General features: G+C 35.6%; 2 protein-coding genes across 2 annotated transcripts; one reads left to right on the top strand and one right to left on the bottom strand.

The window, feature by feature from the left end:
• Window positions 1–3,816: 3,816 nt before the first annotated feature.
• Window positions 3,817–4,407, top strand: LOC133180434 (abnormal spindle-like microcephaly-associated protein homolog). Its single transcript, XM_061314962.1, has one exon. It carries the CDS (start codon window positions 3,817–3,819, stop codon window positions 4,405–4,407), a length of 591 nt encoding a protein of 196 aa, XP_061170946.1.
• A 4,436-nt stretch (window positions 4,408–8,843) lies between these two features.
• On the bottom strand, window positions 8,844–14,471 carry LOC133180435 (uncharacterized). Its single transcript, XM_061314963.1, has one exon. The coding sequence runs from the start codon at window positions 14,469–14,471 to the stop codon at window positions 8,844–8,846; it is 5,628 nt and encodes a 1,875-aa protein (XP_061170947.1).
• Window positions 14,472–15,868: the final 1,397 nt, after the last annotated feature.

The following is a 15,868-nucleotide window of genomic DNA, read 5'->3' on the forward strand; positions in this document are numbered from 1 at the left end:
ATGCAAATTCAGTTACTCAGAATATACCAACCACTTACCATAAACAACCTTGAAAACTCAACTTCTAATTTCAAAAAGTCAAAGTCGCTAAATGGGTCAGTAGTAAAATATCAGAATGTAAATAACAGGAAAGTGAATAAGTATTTAGTGTATCCTGTAAATGATAAATGTCTCACTCCATCCACACAAGGACTCTTTCAGTGATTTGTACTGTCAAAGCTGTTATGAATATAAATTACATTTTGTAAACAACTCAAAAGTCAAATGTGTCAATTTACCTCTGAAAATTCAAAATATAAACTTCAGAAACAAGTTTGGTACCAGAATGAGAAAATTAAGACGTAGGCCTATATGATTTACAAATGAAGAAAAAAATTTCAAAGTGTAAACACTACAGCAAACAGCTGATCGACAAGCTGTTAATGTAAACAAGCACTGAAATACTCAATAAAATTCAAAAATACAAATAAATTACATGACTTACTTTAAACAAGCAATATCCAAATAAGAATAAACAAAATTATCAAATAATTTTACACTTTTATCAGTCTAGAAGTCTTGAAATTCACAAATCCACGTGTGGAAAACAAGTTCAGGTTCAAACCGGATATAGATTTACACTGAAAATGTTAAAGTCTGTATGGACGGAAAAGTAATTTCCGGAAAGTTTATAGTACAAATTTGGATGGACGGAAAACAAATTTCCGGAATGTTTATAGCACAAGTATATATGTATTCACAATAGTGCAGTTTCTTCTGAACAAAACTCACTCAGGTGTGACACAGGTGGGTTACCTTGTGTGTTGTCAGTCTGTAGCAAAAAAACACAACAGCTGTTGAAATGTTGATTGAAGGCTTTGATCCACCACTGACTTTATTATCTATGGGGGACTGGAGGTGGCTCCTGCAGTTGGTGCCATCATCATCATTGTCCCAACGTGGGCGCCAAATTTGTAGCAGAGCAGCAATCAAGACAAGATGGTTTTGAAATCAGTGTGATGTTTATTACATGGATTATATACTTAAGTACCAGATTCTGCAAAACAATATAAAATACATTAACTATATTTGATATCACACGTAACAGCAGAATCTATTGTTATCATAAAATCAAATAATTACTACATATTAATTAGATCATAAAATAATATTGACACAGGTCAATGAGTTATATCTCTTGACAAATGATATTTCTCTTTATATATTCACTTCATATAGTGGATAAATATTTACAATATACATGTACATATAGCTACATACCAAACTATGGGTATGAATCCATCTCTATTTCTAATACAGTGTATATGTATTGCTATGGATTTAATATCTACAATTCATAAATAACATTTATACACTATATATTCTTTTGTGTCATAAAATACATTTCATTACAAAGTTTAAAATCAACTAGTTCATCAGCTTTGACAAACTTAAATAATTTAATAAATTCTCTCATATGCCACTTTTCATTCATACAATTATTAATATGAAAGTATTAATGTGAAATAAGAATGTCAAAAAGTCAACTTACTGTCAGTGGTCTATAAAATACTCCAAATATCAAAAATACAACTTTACACACTGACTGCTCCTAGGCTAGTAATTATCTGGACACTCTGGACAAAGGGGGTTAAAGGTTTTGGTGGGAAAATATTAACCAATGGCAATTCTTACTTATTTATTTATTCAAGGTTAAGAGTTTAACTGTAATTTTAGAACTCTAGAGATTTCTAGACTTTAATTAGAGGTAGTTGTTATAAATTTATTTAAATGTTTAATATTTAAATAAAACATTTTTATTTTAAATTAAGTTTATTATTGAAAGTTATTTCATAACTTTCAATGGCATCTGAAAGAAAATTGTTGTTATAATTAAAATCAATTTAAAATCATGACTATTACAGTGCCAACATATAAAATAGATGGTTTTTAGTAGGCCTAAATTAGCAAGAGTTATTTCCCGTTGGTCGCCATATTGGATGTCAACATGCCCTTATTCCTTCATTATTCAACCAACTTTAACTTTTAATATTGGCCATTTTGAGATAAGAAGCATTGTTTTCCTGAAAAAAAAATACGTTTGTTAAAGCCTCCTTTATTTCATAGTTTTTATTCTATAAAGATTTTTCTCCAAATATTTCTGCTACATCCTCTTAAATTTGGCATGACAAAGAGGAAAAATTACCATGTTGACCACAAAGACGGCGGCCAAGGGAAATAACTCGGAGAGATAAATATGTCATATGAAAACTATCTATATACACCAACAGAAACCTAAATATATCATAATTATGTTAAAGAAGAAGCCTTTTTGAAACCAGAAGTTTTTATTGCAATTTTTGCGAGGAGACAGGCTTAGGGTTTTCATTTAAAAGAGAAGAAAATTCTTTTTATCCTTTATGAATATCAAATTATATATGTACATGTACATTTATTTTTCCTTCCACTAGCTATCCAAATCACTCAATATACAAGTAAATGTTACCACTTTGTTTAAGTTTTAGCATTAAAATATGATTATTTTTTCTGATACATCCCTAAATTAACTCTTTTGGCTAGATACTGCTTGAAAATGTCAAGCGTAAATTCAAGGAAGAGCTGATTAAAAGAGGTGAATTAAGACGCTTCATTATAAACCTAATGAAGGTAACTATGCAAATTTTTTCACTCTGGAAAAAAATCATCTTTGAAAAGTACCAAATACATACTGTATAAAACATTATTTTTAAGTCTTTGAGATAACAAACATTTTCTTAAAGGGCAATTTTGTAAAACGTTAACTTAAGATATTGGGATTATTATTTTCAATTTAAAAAGGAAATTTTATTATTATTATTTTCTTTTAATTTTGGCAGATGGAAAAAGGCGTCTATGAGAAAAAAGAAGTAAGTTACTGAGTACATTTTTTAAGTTCACCTTTTTTTAAATAAAAATAAAGTGATTAAAAGTAACACCCCAAACACGAAGAAAAATATTTTCCATTTTATACTAATTCCTCAACACATGGAATTGAAGAACCATGCCAAGAGCAGAAAAAAGTTCTTTATGATTTGATGATTTTAGGTTGTTCAAATTCATGGCCAGTGGGGGAGGGGGGGGGGGTCATATATTAGCAAAAATATTAAGTTCTTAAAATAGCAAGACTGTTATTAGACATTATTCAGTCATATCTATGTTTAACATCTTCATGCACTGTATATTTCAATTTATATAGAGATTTCTTGAAATTTATTTCAAATAAGATATTTCAAAATATACAAATTAAATATGATTTGCTGATCTAGTATTTAATATCTTTAAATTTTTTTTTTTCAATTCTGTCAGGAAAATGCTGCAATTGTACTACAGAAAACTTGGAGAGCTTACAGCATAAAATGTTGGTACAAAAGGATACAGTCAAGCACTGTAATTCAAAGAGCATGGCGTGCACGAAAACTGAGGAAAGATTTTCTAGGGAAACAAAAAGCAGTAGTACTTCTACAACAGAAATATAGAGCCCATCAACTAGCCAGACGACGCAGAGCTGCATTTATTCAGATGAAATCATCATCCATTGTTATACAGCGGGCCTGGAAGAAGCACAGCAAACAAGCAAATCGAAGAAAACTATTAATTTAACTACAGAAAACTTGGAGAGTTTAGAAAGGGAAATGTCGGTACAAAAGGATACAGTTAAGCTCTACTGTGATTCAAAGGCCATGGCGCACACGGAAACAGAGGAAGGATTATCTAAGGAAACAAAAAGCAGTAGTATTTCTTGAACAGAAATACAAAGCCAATCAACTGGCCAGAAGGCATAGAACCACATTTATTCAGATGAAATCCTCCTCAATTGTTATGCAGCAGGCTTTAAAAAAGCAAATGGAAAAGCGCAATCAGGCAGCAATCATTCTTCAGTCGTACTGGAGATGTTTTAAGGCTAATCAGCGAGATTACAATCAAAAGAGGCAAGCAATTTTAAAACTGCAGGCATTATTTCGCATGAAAATCCAGAGATATTTTTTTCTGGTCAAAGAGATGGCTGCCTGTAAAATTCAAAAGTGGTTCAGAAATGAATTACAAAGAGACAGGGTTAAAACAGAATACCAGAGAAAGAGACACTCAATAGTAGTTCTTCAAAGTGCTTCAAGAGGTTGGATGGCTAGAAAACAAGAAAATCAAAGAAAATTCCTAATTATCCGAATCCAGTCTGTGGCCAGAAAAATAATAAATGAGCGGAAGTTCCAGATTTGGAGGAAATATACTGTGCTTTGTCAAAGGCGCTATCGAGCTAAGTTGCATGGCAGATTGATCCGTCGTCAGTATTTGAACCTCATTGCAGCAGCTGTGACAATACAGTCATGTTACAGAGGACTTCAGACTAGAAGGCTGATGTTGCTGAAAGAGGAAAGTGCCAAGGGAATTTAGTCATGGTACAAAGGCAGAAAACAATACATATTGTACACAGAACTAAGGCAATCAATCCTTGTTTGTCAGAGAACTTACAGAGCTAGTAAGTTAGCACAGTCAGATCGAAGGAATTTCTTGGTCCTTAAAGGAGCAATTCTTTCTATACAGGCATTTTATAAAGGTTACAAGACAAGATGCATGTACCAAAGAATGGAGCAGGCCATAGTGCTGCTCCAGACTGGTTCTAGAGGTATGCTAAAGAGAAGAAGGATCAAAGGACTTGTCAAGGTTAGATCAAGTAAAAATATTAGGATTAATAATCAAAATGTCAATTGAATAAAAAGCAACGTTAAAAGAAAAATGCTTTAATGAAATATGTAGACAAAAAGAAGAAATGTAATTTCTTAATTTTAATATGAATGAATCAAAATCAGGCTTGTTCAAATTGTGGTCTGGGGCCACAATAGGATGTTAATGTTTCTTATGGGAATATTAAGTAAATTCTTTGAAAAAATTAGCAAGGCAGTAATTAGTCATATTGATGTGCAAGCATCCTCAACTTTAACAGTACATTTAAATTTGTAGTCATAATAAGGCAGATATTCGAAACGGGTGCAAATTAAATTTAATTTACTGATATATTCAGTAAAATATGTTTTAAATACTGAGTATATGTAATTATTTCTGTCAGGAAAAGGCTGCAATTGTACTACAGAAAACATGGAGAGCTTACAAAGTGAAATGTTGGTACGAAAGGATACAGTCAAGCAACACTGTGATTCAAAGAGCATGGCGTGCACGAAAACTGAGGAAAGATTTTCTAAGGAAACGAAAAGCAGCAGTATCTCAACAACAAAAATACAAAGCTCATCAACTGGCCAGAAGGCATAAAACTACATTTATTCAGATGAAATCGTTAAATGAGAAACTGCAAGCTCGGGAGAAACAGATGGAAAAACACATTCAGGCAGCAGCCACTCTTCAGTCTTACTGGAGGTGTTTTAAGTCTGATCAGCGAGACTACAATCAAAAGAGGCAAGCAATTGTAAAACTGCAGGCATTCTTTCGCATGAAAATCCAAAGAGATATATTTTTGGTCAAAAAGATGGCTGTCTGTAAAATACAGAAGTTTTTCAGAAATAAAATACAAAGAGACAGGGTTAAAAGAGAATACCAGAGAAAGAGACGATCAGTAATAGTTCTACAAAGTGCTGCCAGAGGTTGGCTGGCTAGAAAACAAGCAAAACAAAGAAAAATCATAATTATCCAAACCCAGGCTGCGGCCAGAAGTCATTAACTGATCGCAAGTTTCACACTTTAAGGAAAGTGTCAGAATTTTGTAAAGAAATCCAGCAAGCCAAATTGCATGGAAGGTTGATTCATCAACAGTGTTTGGCCCTCCATAAAGCAGCTGTGATAATGCAGTCATGCTTTACAGGACAGCAGTCTAGTAGGTTGATGTTGCTTGAACAAGAAAGTGCCAGGAGAATTCAGTCATGATACAAAGGCAGAAAACAATACATATTGTACACAGAACTAAGGCAACCAGTCCTTGTTTGTCAGAAAACTTACAGATCTAGTAAGTTAGCACAGTCAGATCGAAGGAATTTCTTGGTCCTTAAAGGAGCTGTTCTTACTATACAGGCATTTTATAAAGGTTACAAGACAAGATGCATGTACCAAAGAATGGAGCAGGCCATAGTGTTGCTCCAGACTGGTTCTAGAAGTATGCTAGAGAGAAGAAGGATCAAAGGACTTGTCAAGGTTAGATCAAGTAAAAATATTAGGATTGATAATCAAAATGTCAATTGAATAAAAGCAACATTCAAAGAAAAATGCTTTAATGAAATATGTAGACAAAAAGAAGAAATGTAATTTCTTAATTTTAATATGAATGAATCAAAATCAGGCTTGTTCAAATTGTGGTCTGGGGCCACAATAGGATGTTAATGTTTCTTATTGGAATATTAAGTTAAAATTCTATAAGAAAAAAAAAATAGCAAGGCAATAATTAGTCATATTGATGTGCAAGCATCTTCAACTTTAACCGTACATTTAATTTTGTAGTCATAATAAGGCAGATTTTCGAAACGGGTGCAAATTAAGTTTAATTAGTGATATGTTCAGTAAAATATGTTTTAAATACTGAGTATACGTAATTATTTTTGTCAGTAAAATGCTGCAATTGTACTACAGAAAACATGGAGAACTTACAAAGTGAAATGTTGGTACAAAAGGATACAGTCAAGCAACACTGTGATTCAAAGAGCATGGCGTGCACGAAAACTGAGGAAAGATTTTCTAAGGAAACAAACAGAAGCAGTATCTCAACAACAAAAATACAAAGCTCATCAACTGGCCAGAAGGCATAGATCCACATTTATTCAGATGATATCGTCAAATGAGAAACAGCAAGCTCGGGATAAACAGATGGAAAAACACATTCAGGCAGCAGCCACTCTTCAGTCTTACTGGAGGTGTTTTAAGTCTGATCAGCGAAACTACAATCAAAAGAGGCAAGCAATTGTAAAACTGCAGGCATTCTTTCGCATGAAAATCCAGAGAGATTTATTTTTGGTCAAAAAGATGGCTGTCTGTAAAATACAGAAGTTTTTCAGAAATAAAATACAAAGAGACAGGGCTAAAAGAGAATACCAGAGAAAGAGACGATCAGTAATAGTTCTACAAAGTGCTGCCAGAGGTTGGCTGGCTAGAAAACAAGCAAAACAAAGAAAAATCATAATTATCCAAACCCAGGCTGCGGCCAGAAAGTCATTAACTGATCGCAAGTTTCACACTTTAAGGAAAGTGTCAGAATTTTGTAAAGAAATCCAGCAAGCCAAATTGCATGGAAGGTTGATCCATCAACAGTGTTTGGCCCTCCATAAAGCAGCTGTGATAATGCAGTCATGCTTTACAGGACAGCAGTCTAGAAGGTTGATGTTGCTTGAACAAGAAAGTGCCAGGAGAATTCAGTCATGGTACAAAGGCAGAAAACAATACATATTGTACACAGAACTAAGGCAATCAATCCTTGTTTGTCAGAGAACTTACAGAGCTAGTAAGTTAGCACAGTCAGATCGAAGGAATTTCTTGGTCCTTAAAGGAGCTGTATGCTGTCTGGAACAGCTAGCTAAACCTCACACCTCACACCTCATACTTGATCATTGAAGAACACATGGTAACTGGTTCCATATTTATTAACAAGCGAATTCATATTCCAATCAGTGAATGAGCGAATGAGCCTAGGTGAGTGAGACAAAGTGAGCCTATGTGAGTGAGCCTAAGTGAGCGAGTGAGTCTACACGAGCGAGTAAGCGAATGAGCGAGTGAGCGAATGAGGTAAATAACTGAAATAAACAAAATCAAATACTATAATACTGATATACCAAAAAGACAATAACGGTGTTCCATAGAAATAGCTCACTTATAAACCTTATCATAATAACAAATTACTATAAAGCATATTAGATAAATTGAATAACAATAACTAATTCTCGTGACTTCAGTGACTTTAAACTTTACAAAAAATACCGGTCTGAATAAGTTTTCAATACACAAAAACTCTATAAATAATCACCAAAAAACTTTACAAATAATAGGTATGAAGTTACAAAAGTTTCCTATAAAAACTTACATGGTAATAGGCCACAAATCGTAAGAAGGTAGAATGTTACATGTACATCCTCATGGATGGAACTCTAATGGCAGACTGAATGAAAACTTGCACGAGAAAATGAGGGAGATAACTCCTGACACAAAAGATTTCCACTCAAGGAAGATAATTCAAAAATTTACAAAGAAGGATAACTCTTTCTGATATCTGAATAATACACATATTTCACTCCGTATAATTACACAAAAAAGCAAACAAAAATAAATAAAAAATAAGAACTGTGACAGCACACTCCCCGTCTGATGTTTCTAACATCACATATACAATTACAAGCTATACATCAATGTCATTGGATAGTAGCAGCACCATCTCTGTAACTGGACGAATGAATGTTGACGACTGGCAACCGCGTTTCGCGACACGAATTTCAGCTTTACGAACTTTCCCGTCATCACTGGGAAACACTTTCACAATGACACCCATAGGCCAAAGGTTACGATGAACATCTTTATCGCGAAGTAACACAATATCACCTTGTGTAATGTTTCTTTCACTACGCGTCCACTTGCGACGAATCTGTAAAGTATAAAGATACTCTTTTCTCCAGCGTGTCCAGAATAAATCTGCCATATGCTGTACGCGTTTCCACTGAGCTTGATACATGTTCATCTTGTCAACAGGAAGGTCGACGATCACAGGAGTTTTCTGGGTAAGTATCATGGAAGGGCTCAGAGGGTACGGTTCATCTGCATCTTCCGATAAGGGGACTAATGGTCTGGCATTTACGATTGCTGAAACTTCTGCCATAAATGTCGTCAGTGTTTCATGAGTTAGTGATCTAGCTGGTATCTCCTGCATCAATCACACGTCTTACTACTCCAATGAGGCGTTCCCATGCGCCACCCATATGCGAAGAGTGGGGTGGATTAAACTTCCAGGTAGTTCCACACTCATAAAGGAAGTTTTTGATTTTACCGTCTTCCAAGTTGAGTCCAGTTGAATCAATTTTCAGGTCATTTATAGCACCCACGAAATTGGTTCCTTGATCTGAACGAATTTGGGTAACTTTTCCTCGAATGGCTTCAAACCGCTTAAAGGCATTGATAAATGATGAAGAGCTTAACTCCTCCACAACTTCAATGTGAATTCTTCTCGTTGTAAGGCAGGTAAATAAGATTGCCCATCTTTTCGAGTTTGCAGATCCTCCACGCGTCCGACGAGTAACTATCTCCCATGGTCCAAACGTATCCAGGCCAATGTAAGTAAATGGTGGACTAGGCTCCAAACGATCGGTAGGAAGGTCCGACATTTTTTGACACAATAGCTTTCCACGTAATTTTCTGCATTTGACACAGTTGTGAAGTATGGATGAAACTAATTTTCTGGCTCCTATTATCCAGAATCCAGCACTACGAATCGCTCCTGCTGTTAAGTGGCGACCTTGATGTTTACAGAGTTCATGATAGTAACGAACAATCAACAACGCTATATGATGGTTTCTGGGTATTATCACTGGATTTTTCTCATTGATTGGTAAAGAACTTTTGTTGAGACGTCCTCCGACTCTCAGTATTCCATCTTTATCCAAGAATGGCGAAAGAGGTAAAATGTTACTATCTCTAGGTAGAGGTTTTTCTTTCAATATGCACTGAATTTCTTCTAAATACACTTCATTCTGCACAATTTTGATGATAAGTTTCTCAGCTTTGTTGAAATTTTCCACAGTTCTTGAATCTTCACACACATGCCACCCAGAGCATTTACTGTCTCCTTGTTGAAAGGAATGTGCTATATGCTGAAGTCTGGCAATAGTTTCAACAAGTTTCCTCCATTGCGAAAAACATGAGAATCTTTCTGATTTCAGTCCAAGTCTAGAGATGTCAACCTTTAGACAAGTGATTTCTTGTCTGACTTCCCTGTCTGAATCTGGGTCCACCATCTCATAAGATACGCATGGGTGCTGAATCTGTTGTAAGTGTGCAGGTGATGGTCCTAAGAGCCAAGTACTGTTTTGTAGAGCTTTAACTGGTATCTGTCTTGTTGCTTGATCAGCTGGATTTTTGTCTGTTGATATGTATGACCACTGATCTGGTTTGGTCACTTTACGAATTTGCATCACTCTGTTTGCCACATACTGATAGAATCTCCTTGAATTGTTGAAAATATATCCCAACACTACTTTACTATCATAGTAAAACTTAAAATGTTCAATCGGTAATTCTAGCTGTTCTGATACACACTTAGCAATTTCCACAGCTAGCACAGCGCCACAAAGTTCTAAACGTGGTATCGAATGTCCTTTTAAGGGCGCAAGTTTTGATTTGCCGAGGATAAATCCAAAGTTTCCTTGTGATTCTACATAGGCCACTGCTGATATTGCTGATTCTGAAGCATCACAAAAAATGTGAATTGTTTTGTTCATTGTCTCACTCCATGACTGAGTCAGTTCTATGTAAACTCTTGGGATGTGTAGATTTTGGAGATGTTGTAAGGAATTTTTCCATTTTTCCCACTGAGTAGACTGATTTTCTGGTAAAGGTTCATCCCAGTTGACCGTTTCTTGAAGTAGATTCCTCATAAGTGACTTGCCTTGGATGATAATTGGGGCGAGAAATCCTAGGGGGTCAAATATACTATTTATTGTTGATAACACACCTCTTCTTGTGAATGGTTTGACATCATTTGAAATTTTAAAGAAAAACGAATCTGACTGTAAGTCCCAATTAAGTCCTAGACTGCGCTGTGTTGGTAGATTGTCTTTTGATAAATCCAAGTCTTTCATTTCACTTGACAGATCACTAGGTGGAAAAGCGTTCATAACTTCCTGGTTGTTTGAAGCTATTTTGTGTAGACGTAATTTCCCATAACTCAATGCTTTCTGTGTTCTTTTCATTAGGTCCACAGCTTTTTCTACGGTAGGTTGTGATGTTAATCCATCATCCACATAAAAATCACGTTCTACATACTGAGTTACATCTGTCCCAAACATATCTTCTACTTCCTTAACAGTCTTGCGTAATCCGTAGGTTGCGATGGCTGGCGAGGGACTGTTTCCAAAGACGTGAACAGTCATACGGTATTCGATCAGTCTCTTTTCAGGATTGTTGTCTTCATGCCATAGAAATCGCAAGAAATTTCGATGAGGTTCACAGACTTTAAAACAATAAAACATCTGTTCAATATCTCCAATTAATGCGACTTTCTCTCTGCGGAACCGTAGTAAAACACCCAGAAGACTGTTTGTCAAGTCTGGTCCGGTAAGTAGTACGTCGTTAAGCGACTTTCCTTCGAATTTTGCTGAAGAATCAAACACAACTCGAATTTTGTTTGGTTTCTTTGGGTTGTAAACTCCAAACAATGGTAAGTACCAACACTCTTCTCCATTCTGTAGAGGCGGTGCTATTTCTGCATGATGATTCTTGAACAATGCATCCATAAATTCCACAAAATGTTCTTTCTTTGTAGGATCCTTCTGCAAAGTGTAATCTAACTGTTTTGCTCTCTTCCTAGCTTGATCATAGTTGTTTACTAGTCTTTGACGGTCCTTACGAAAAGGAAGTGGAGCTTGCCAATGTCCATCAAGATCTTTTGTAAATTCTGAATTCATGATGTCTAAGAACTCATGATCATCCATAGAAAGTCCTAACTTTTCATCATTCTCTGTCCTCTGAAAAACACTTTCACCAATTTCAGTTTTTGTACACATGATGTTTGTTGAGGTTTCATTGAGGATTTTTTCTTTGACCTGTAAGTTACTGTTGCAAGGTAGCATCAGAGTTGGACGGCCATCAGGTAGAACACAAGTTTTCATGACATTAATGACATCTGGTTTATGGGTTTTTCCCAAACAAGTCTCACCAATGATAGTCCAACCAAGGGACAGTTTTTGGGCATAGGGTTGATTTCCCAATCCAATGCGTTGGTCTAAAACGTGATGTGCTTTGGTTATGTCCCTTCCTATCAGTAACAAGATTTCTGCATTAGGATCAACTGGTGGTATGTGATCAGCAATGTCATGCAAATGTTCATAATGTAGGGCTACATCTGGTGTAGGAATTTCCTCTCTGACTTCAGGAATTTCATCACACTCAATGATGGTAGGTATATCTATACAGTTTTGTCCATCTAATGACTCAACAACTAATCCATGAACTTTACGTCCTGACCTTTGAACTTTTCCTGAACAAGATGTTAACAGGTAATTTGTCATAGTTCCATGAGTGTCCATAAGATCAAAGAGTTCTGGTTTAGCAAGTGTTCTGTTTGACTGGTCATCAATCACTGCATAAATTTTCACAGATTTTTGCGGACAGTGTTTTGGGTACACATGCACCAGAATGGTTTTAGCACAAGATTTTCCACCAAATGTTTGTCCACAGATTTGTGTACACTTAGAATTCACAGCTGGGTTGTTCACATTTTCAGAATCTAAAACTTGTCTCTCAGTGAAATTCTCCCCGCCATAGTTTCTCCAAGGGTATGAAGTCTGAACTTTTGTCCTGTTCACATGTAATGGTGATGTGTGAAATTTGCTTCCACATTCTCCACACTGCACATCAGAATGACACTCTGCTTGTTTATGATCTCTTGAACAACATCTATAACACAAATTGTTATCTTTCAAGATCTTCCTCCGTTCGTCAAATGGCTTTGTTCTGAAAGCTCTGCACTGTTCCAAGGAATGGTTTGTCTTATGAAGGGGACACTGGTTTTCTTTTCCTGAGTTACGAAGAATCTGTGGTTGCCGAGACACAGCTGTTTTCCTGCTTGAAATCTTCAGAGTTTTGTCACTGTGTTTCTGCATATGCAAGTTTCTATCTGTATAAGCAAAACTGGGATTGTTCTTGATACGGCTTTGCTCACGAATAAAGTTTGCAAATACATGAAATGGGGGAAACACAACATGATGTTCACTTATGTATTTCACTGCTGTATTCGTCCATTTTTCTTGAAGTTGGTACGGAAGCTTCATGACGATAGGTGTCACTCCTGTCGACGCATCAAAATATGCAAGTAATGACTGGTAACGAATATCTTCTTTTGCTGCTAGGATTTCATCCAAAATATCAGACAAGTCATATAGACGACGATAATCTTTCGATGTAATAGGAGCAAATGAGTTCAGTTTTGTTTTTAAAGCAGATTCTATCATTTCAGGACAACCAAATCTCTCCTCTAATCTTTGCCAAATTCTCTGAAGTCCATGCACTGGATTGCTCGCACTTGCTGCTTTAATGCTGATAATCTGTTGTTGTGCTGATAGACTAGTGAATTTGATAAGAAAGTCAATTTCCTCTTCTGGTGTCACTTGTAAGTCTCTCATAACAGATTTAAAGGTTGCTTTCCATGACGGGTAGAATTCAGGTTTGTCATTAAATTTGATGAGACGTGAAAGCATCAAGTCTTTTTTCAAGAGATAACGAGTGAAATCTGAAGTCACTGCTTGTCCTCCTACACTCCAGGACGGCTGTGGTGGAAAGTATGGAAGAGCCTGAGGATTCAGTATAGATGTACAAGGTTCTGGAATGCAACTCTGACTATGTTGATTAACATTTTCTTTCACAATAGTTTCAGGTTCTACACAAATGTTTTTATTTTGAGTTCTGATTTGAGCATGTTGCTCTACATATGATTTTGTACGTTCTTTACTGTCAACACTCTCTAAATGTTTAATACATGTATCACTATGACCACACTGACTTCCTTCCTCTTCACTGAGAATTTCCGCTTCAGCAACTGCGACTTCCTTTTTAACAGATAGTAATTGTAGATCTGCTTCTAAATCGTCTGTCATTTTCTGAGACTTAGCTCTTTCTAATGCTAGAAGAGATTGTTCCTTCTTAATTTTCATTTCAAGTTCGGTATATTTTAATTTGGCACGGGCAATTTCTGCTTTCTTTCTCTTTTCAGACAATGAGCTTTGTTTACTGCTGATTGAAGAAGTTTGTGAGGCATTTTCTTGTGATCTCTTAGTTGACCTATTTGAATGAACATCTTCTTCCTGAGGTGGTTTCTGTTCATGAAGCTGTGGTGACTGTTGGTACAATGCATTCAGTTTTCTGAAAGCAGTATCAAATAAGATAGAATATCCTTTCTTTGAAAACTTGAGTTTTTGAAGTTCATGTACACATTTTTCAGTTCGATGTCTTTCCAGAAAACCACAGAATTCACTGAAGAGTACGTCGAATGCATCTATTCTTGTTTCTAATTGTGATTTCAAATGTATGATGAGTTCTGGATTTTTAGAAGATGTGTGGTCTACTTCCTCGATGATAGTGTCTACATTTTTCCATAACTTTTGTAAACGAGCTGAGTAAGTGTTAATCTGTTTGTCTAGGAGTTCTTGACCTTTCTCAGTTAGATCCCTGTGACGTTTCGGCCTGGCAGAGGCCTGGTTTTTGTCATCTTCTTCTTGATCAACCATCTGGTGTTCGTCATCTTCTTCTTCTTGATGATGATCACTCATCCTCAAATTCTGGGTTTGGTTCTGGCCAATTGACATTTATTTACTATGCTGTCTGGAACAGCTAGCTAAACCTCACACCTCACACCTCATACTTGATCATTGAAGAACACATGGTAACTGGTTCCATATTTATTAACAAGCGAATTCATATTCCAATCAGTGAATGAGCGAATGAGCCTAGGTGATTGAGACAAAGTGAGCCTATGTGAGTGAGCCTAAGTGAGCGAGTGAGTCTACACGAGCGAGTAAGCGAATGAGCGAGTGAGCGAATGAGGTAAATAACTGAAATAAACAAAATCAAATACTATAATACTGATATACCAAAAAGACAATAACGGTGTTCCATAGAAATAGCTCACTTATAAACCTTATCATAATAACAAATTACTATAAAGCATATTAGATAAATTGAATAACAATAACTAATTCTCGTGACTTCAGTGACTTTAAACTTTACAAAAAATACCGGTCTGAATAAGTTTTCAATACACAAAAACTCTATAAATAATCACCAAAAAACTTTACAAATAATAGGTATGAAGTTACAAAAGTTTCCTATAAAAACTTACATGGTAATAGGCCACAAATCGTAAGAAGGTAGAATGTTACATGTACATCCTCATGGATGGAACTCTAATGGCAGACTGAATGAAAACTTGCACGAGAAAATGAGGGAGATAACTCCTGACACAAAAGATTTCCACTCAAGGAAGATAATTCAAAAATTTACAAAGAAGGATAACTCTTTCTGATATCTGAATAATACACATATTTCACTCCGTATAATTACACAAAAAAGCAAACAAAAATAAATAAAAAATAAGAACTGTGACAGCACAAGCTGTTCTTACTATACAGGCATTTTATAAAGGTTACAAGACAAGATGCATGTACCAAAGAATGGAGCAGGCCATAGTGTTGCTCCAGGCTAGTTTTAGAGGTTTTCTAGATAGAAAAAGGATGAAAGAACTTCATGAAGCTGCGGCCTTTATACAGCAGGCTTTTAGAAACCACTGGAACATCAAACTTTTCAAGGTTAGATCAAGTAAAAAATATTTTCTTTGTCAATCATCAAAATGAATAAAATTAAGGTAATGGTTTAAAGAAAATTGCTTTAGTAAAATACATAGTCATTTGTTAATTTGCTTAGATGATTAAAATTGGGTTGCTTTTATAAGAATTAGTTTTTCAAAACAATGAATCAACTAATTGGTTGGTACAAGATGTAATTGTAACAGAGAAATGTCTGTGCCTTGGAATGGATTTGAACCCAGGACCTCTGACATGCCAGTTCAGTGCCTTACTAGATAAGGAGTTCACCTTTTACTTTGATCGGTAGAGCACGGGACTGATATGCCCAATGGTCCCATGTTCAAATCCATTCCAAGGCAGAAACA

Source organism: Saccostrea echinata, unplaced genomic scaffold, assembly GCF_033153115.1.
Source record: "Saccostrea echinata isolate AGI-Se365-2 ecotype Australia unplaced genomic scaffold, CSIRO_AGI_Sech_v1 ptg000006l, whole genome shotgun sequence".
NCBI classification, from domain to species: Eukaryota; Metazoa; Mollusca; class Bivalvia; order Ostreida; family Ostreidae; genus Saccostrea; species Saccostrea echinata.

Coding starts and splice junctions, on each gene's coding strand:
- LOC133180434 (XM_061314962.1), top strand. CDS start 3,817: ATGAAATCCTCCTCAATTGTTATGCAGCAGGCTTTAAAAAAGCAAATG.
- LOC133180435 (XM_061314963.1), bottom strand. CDS start 14,471: ATGAGTGATCATCATCAAGAAGAAGAAGATGACGAACACCAGATGGTT.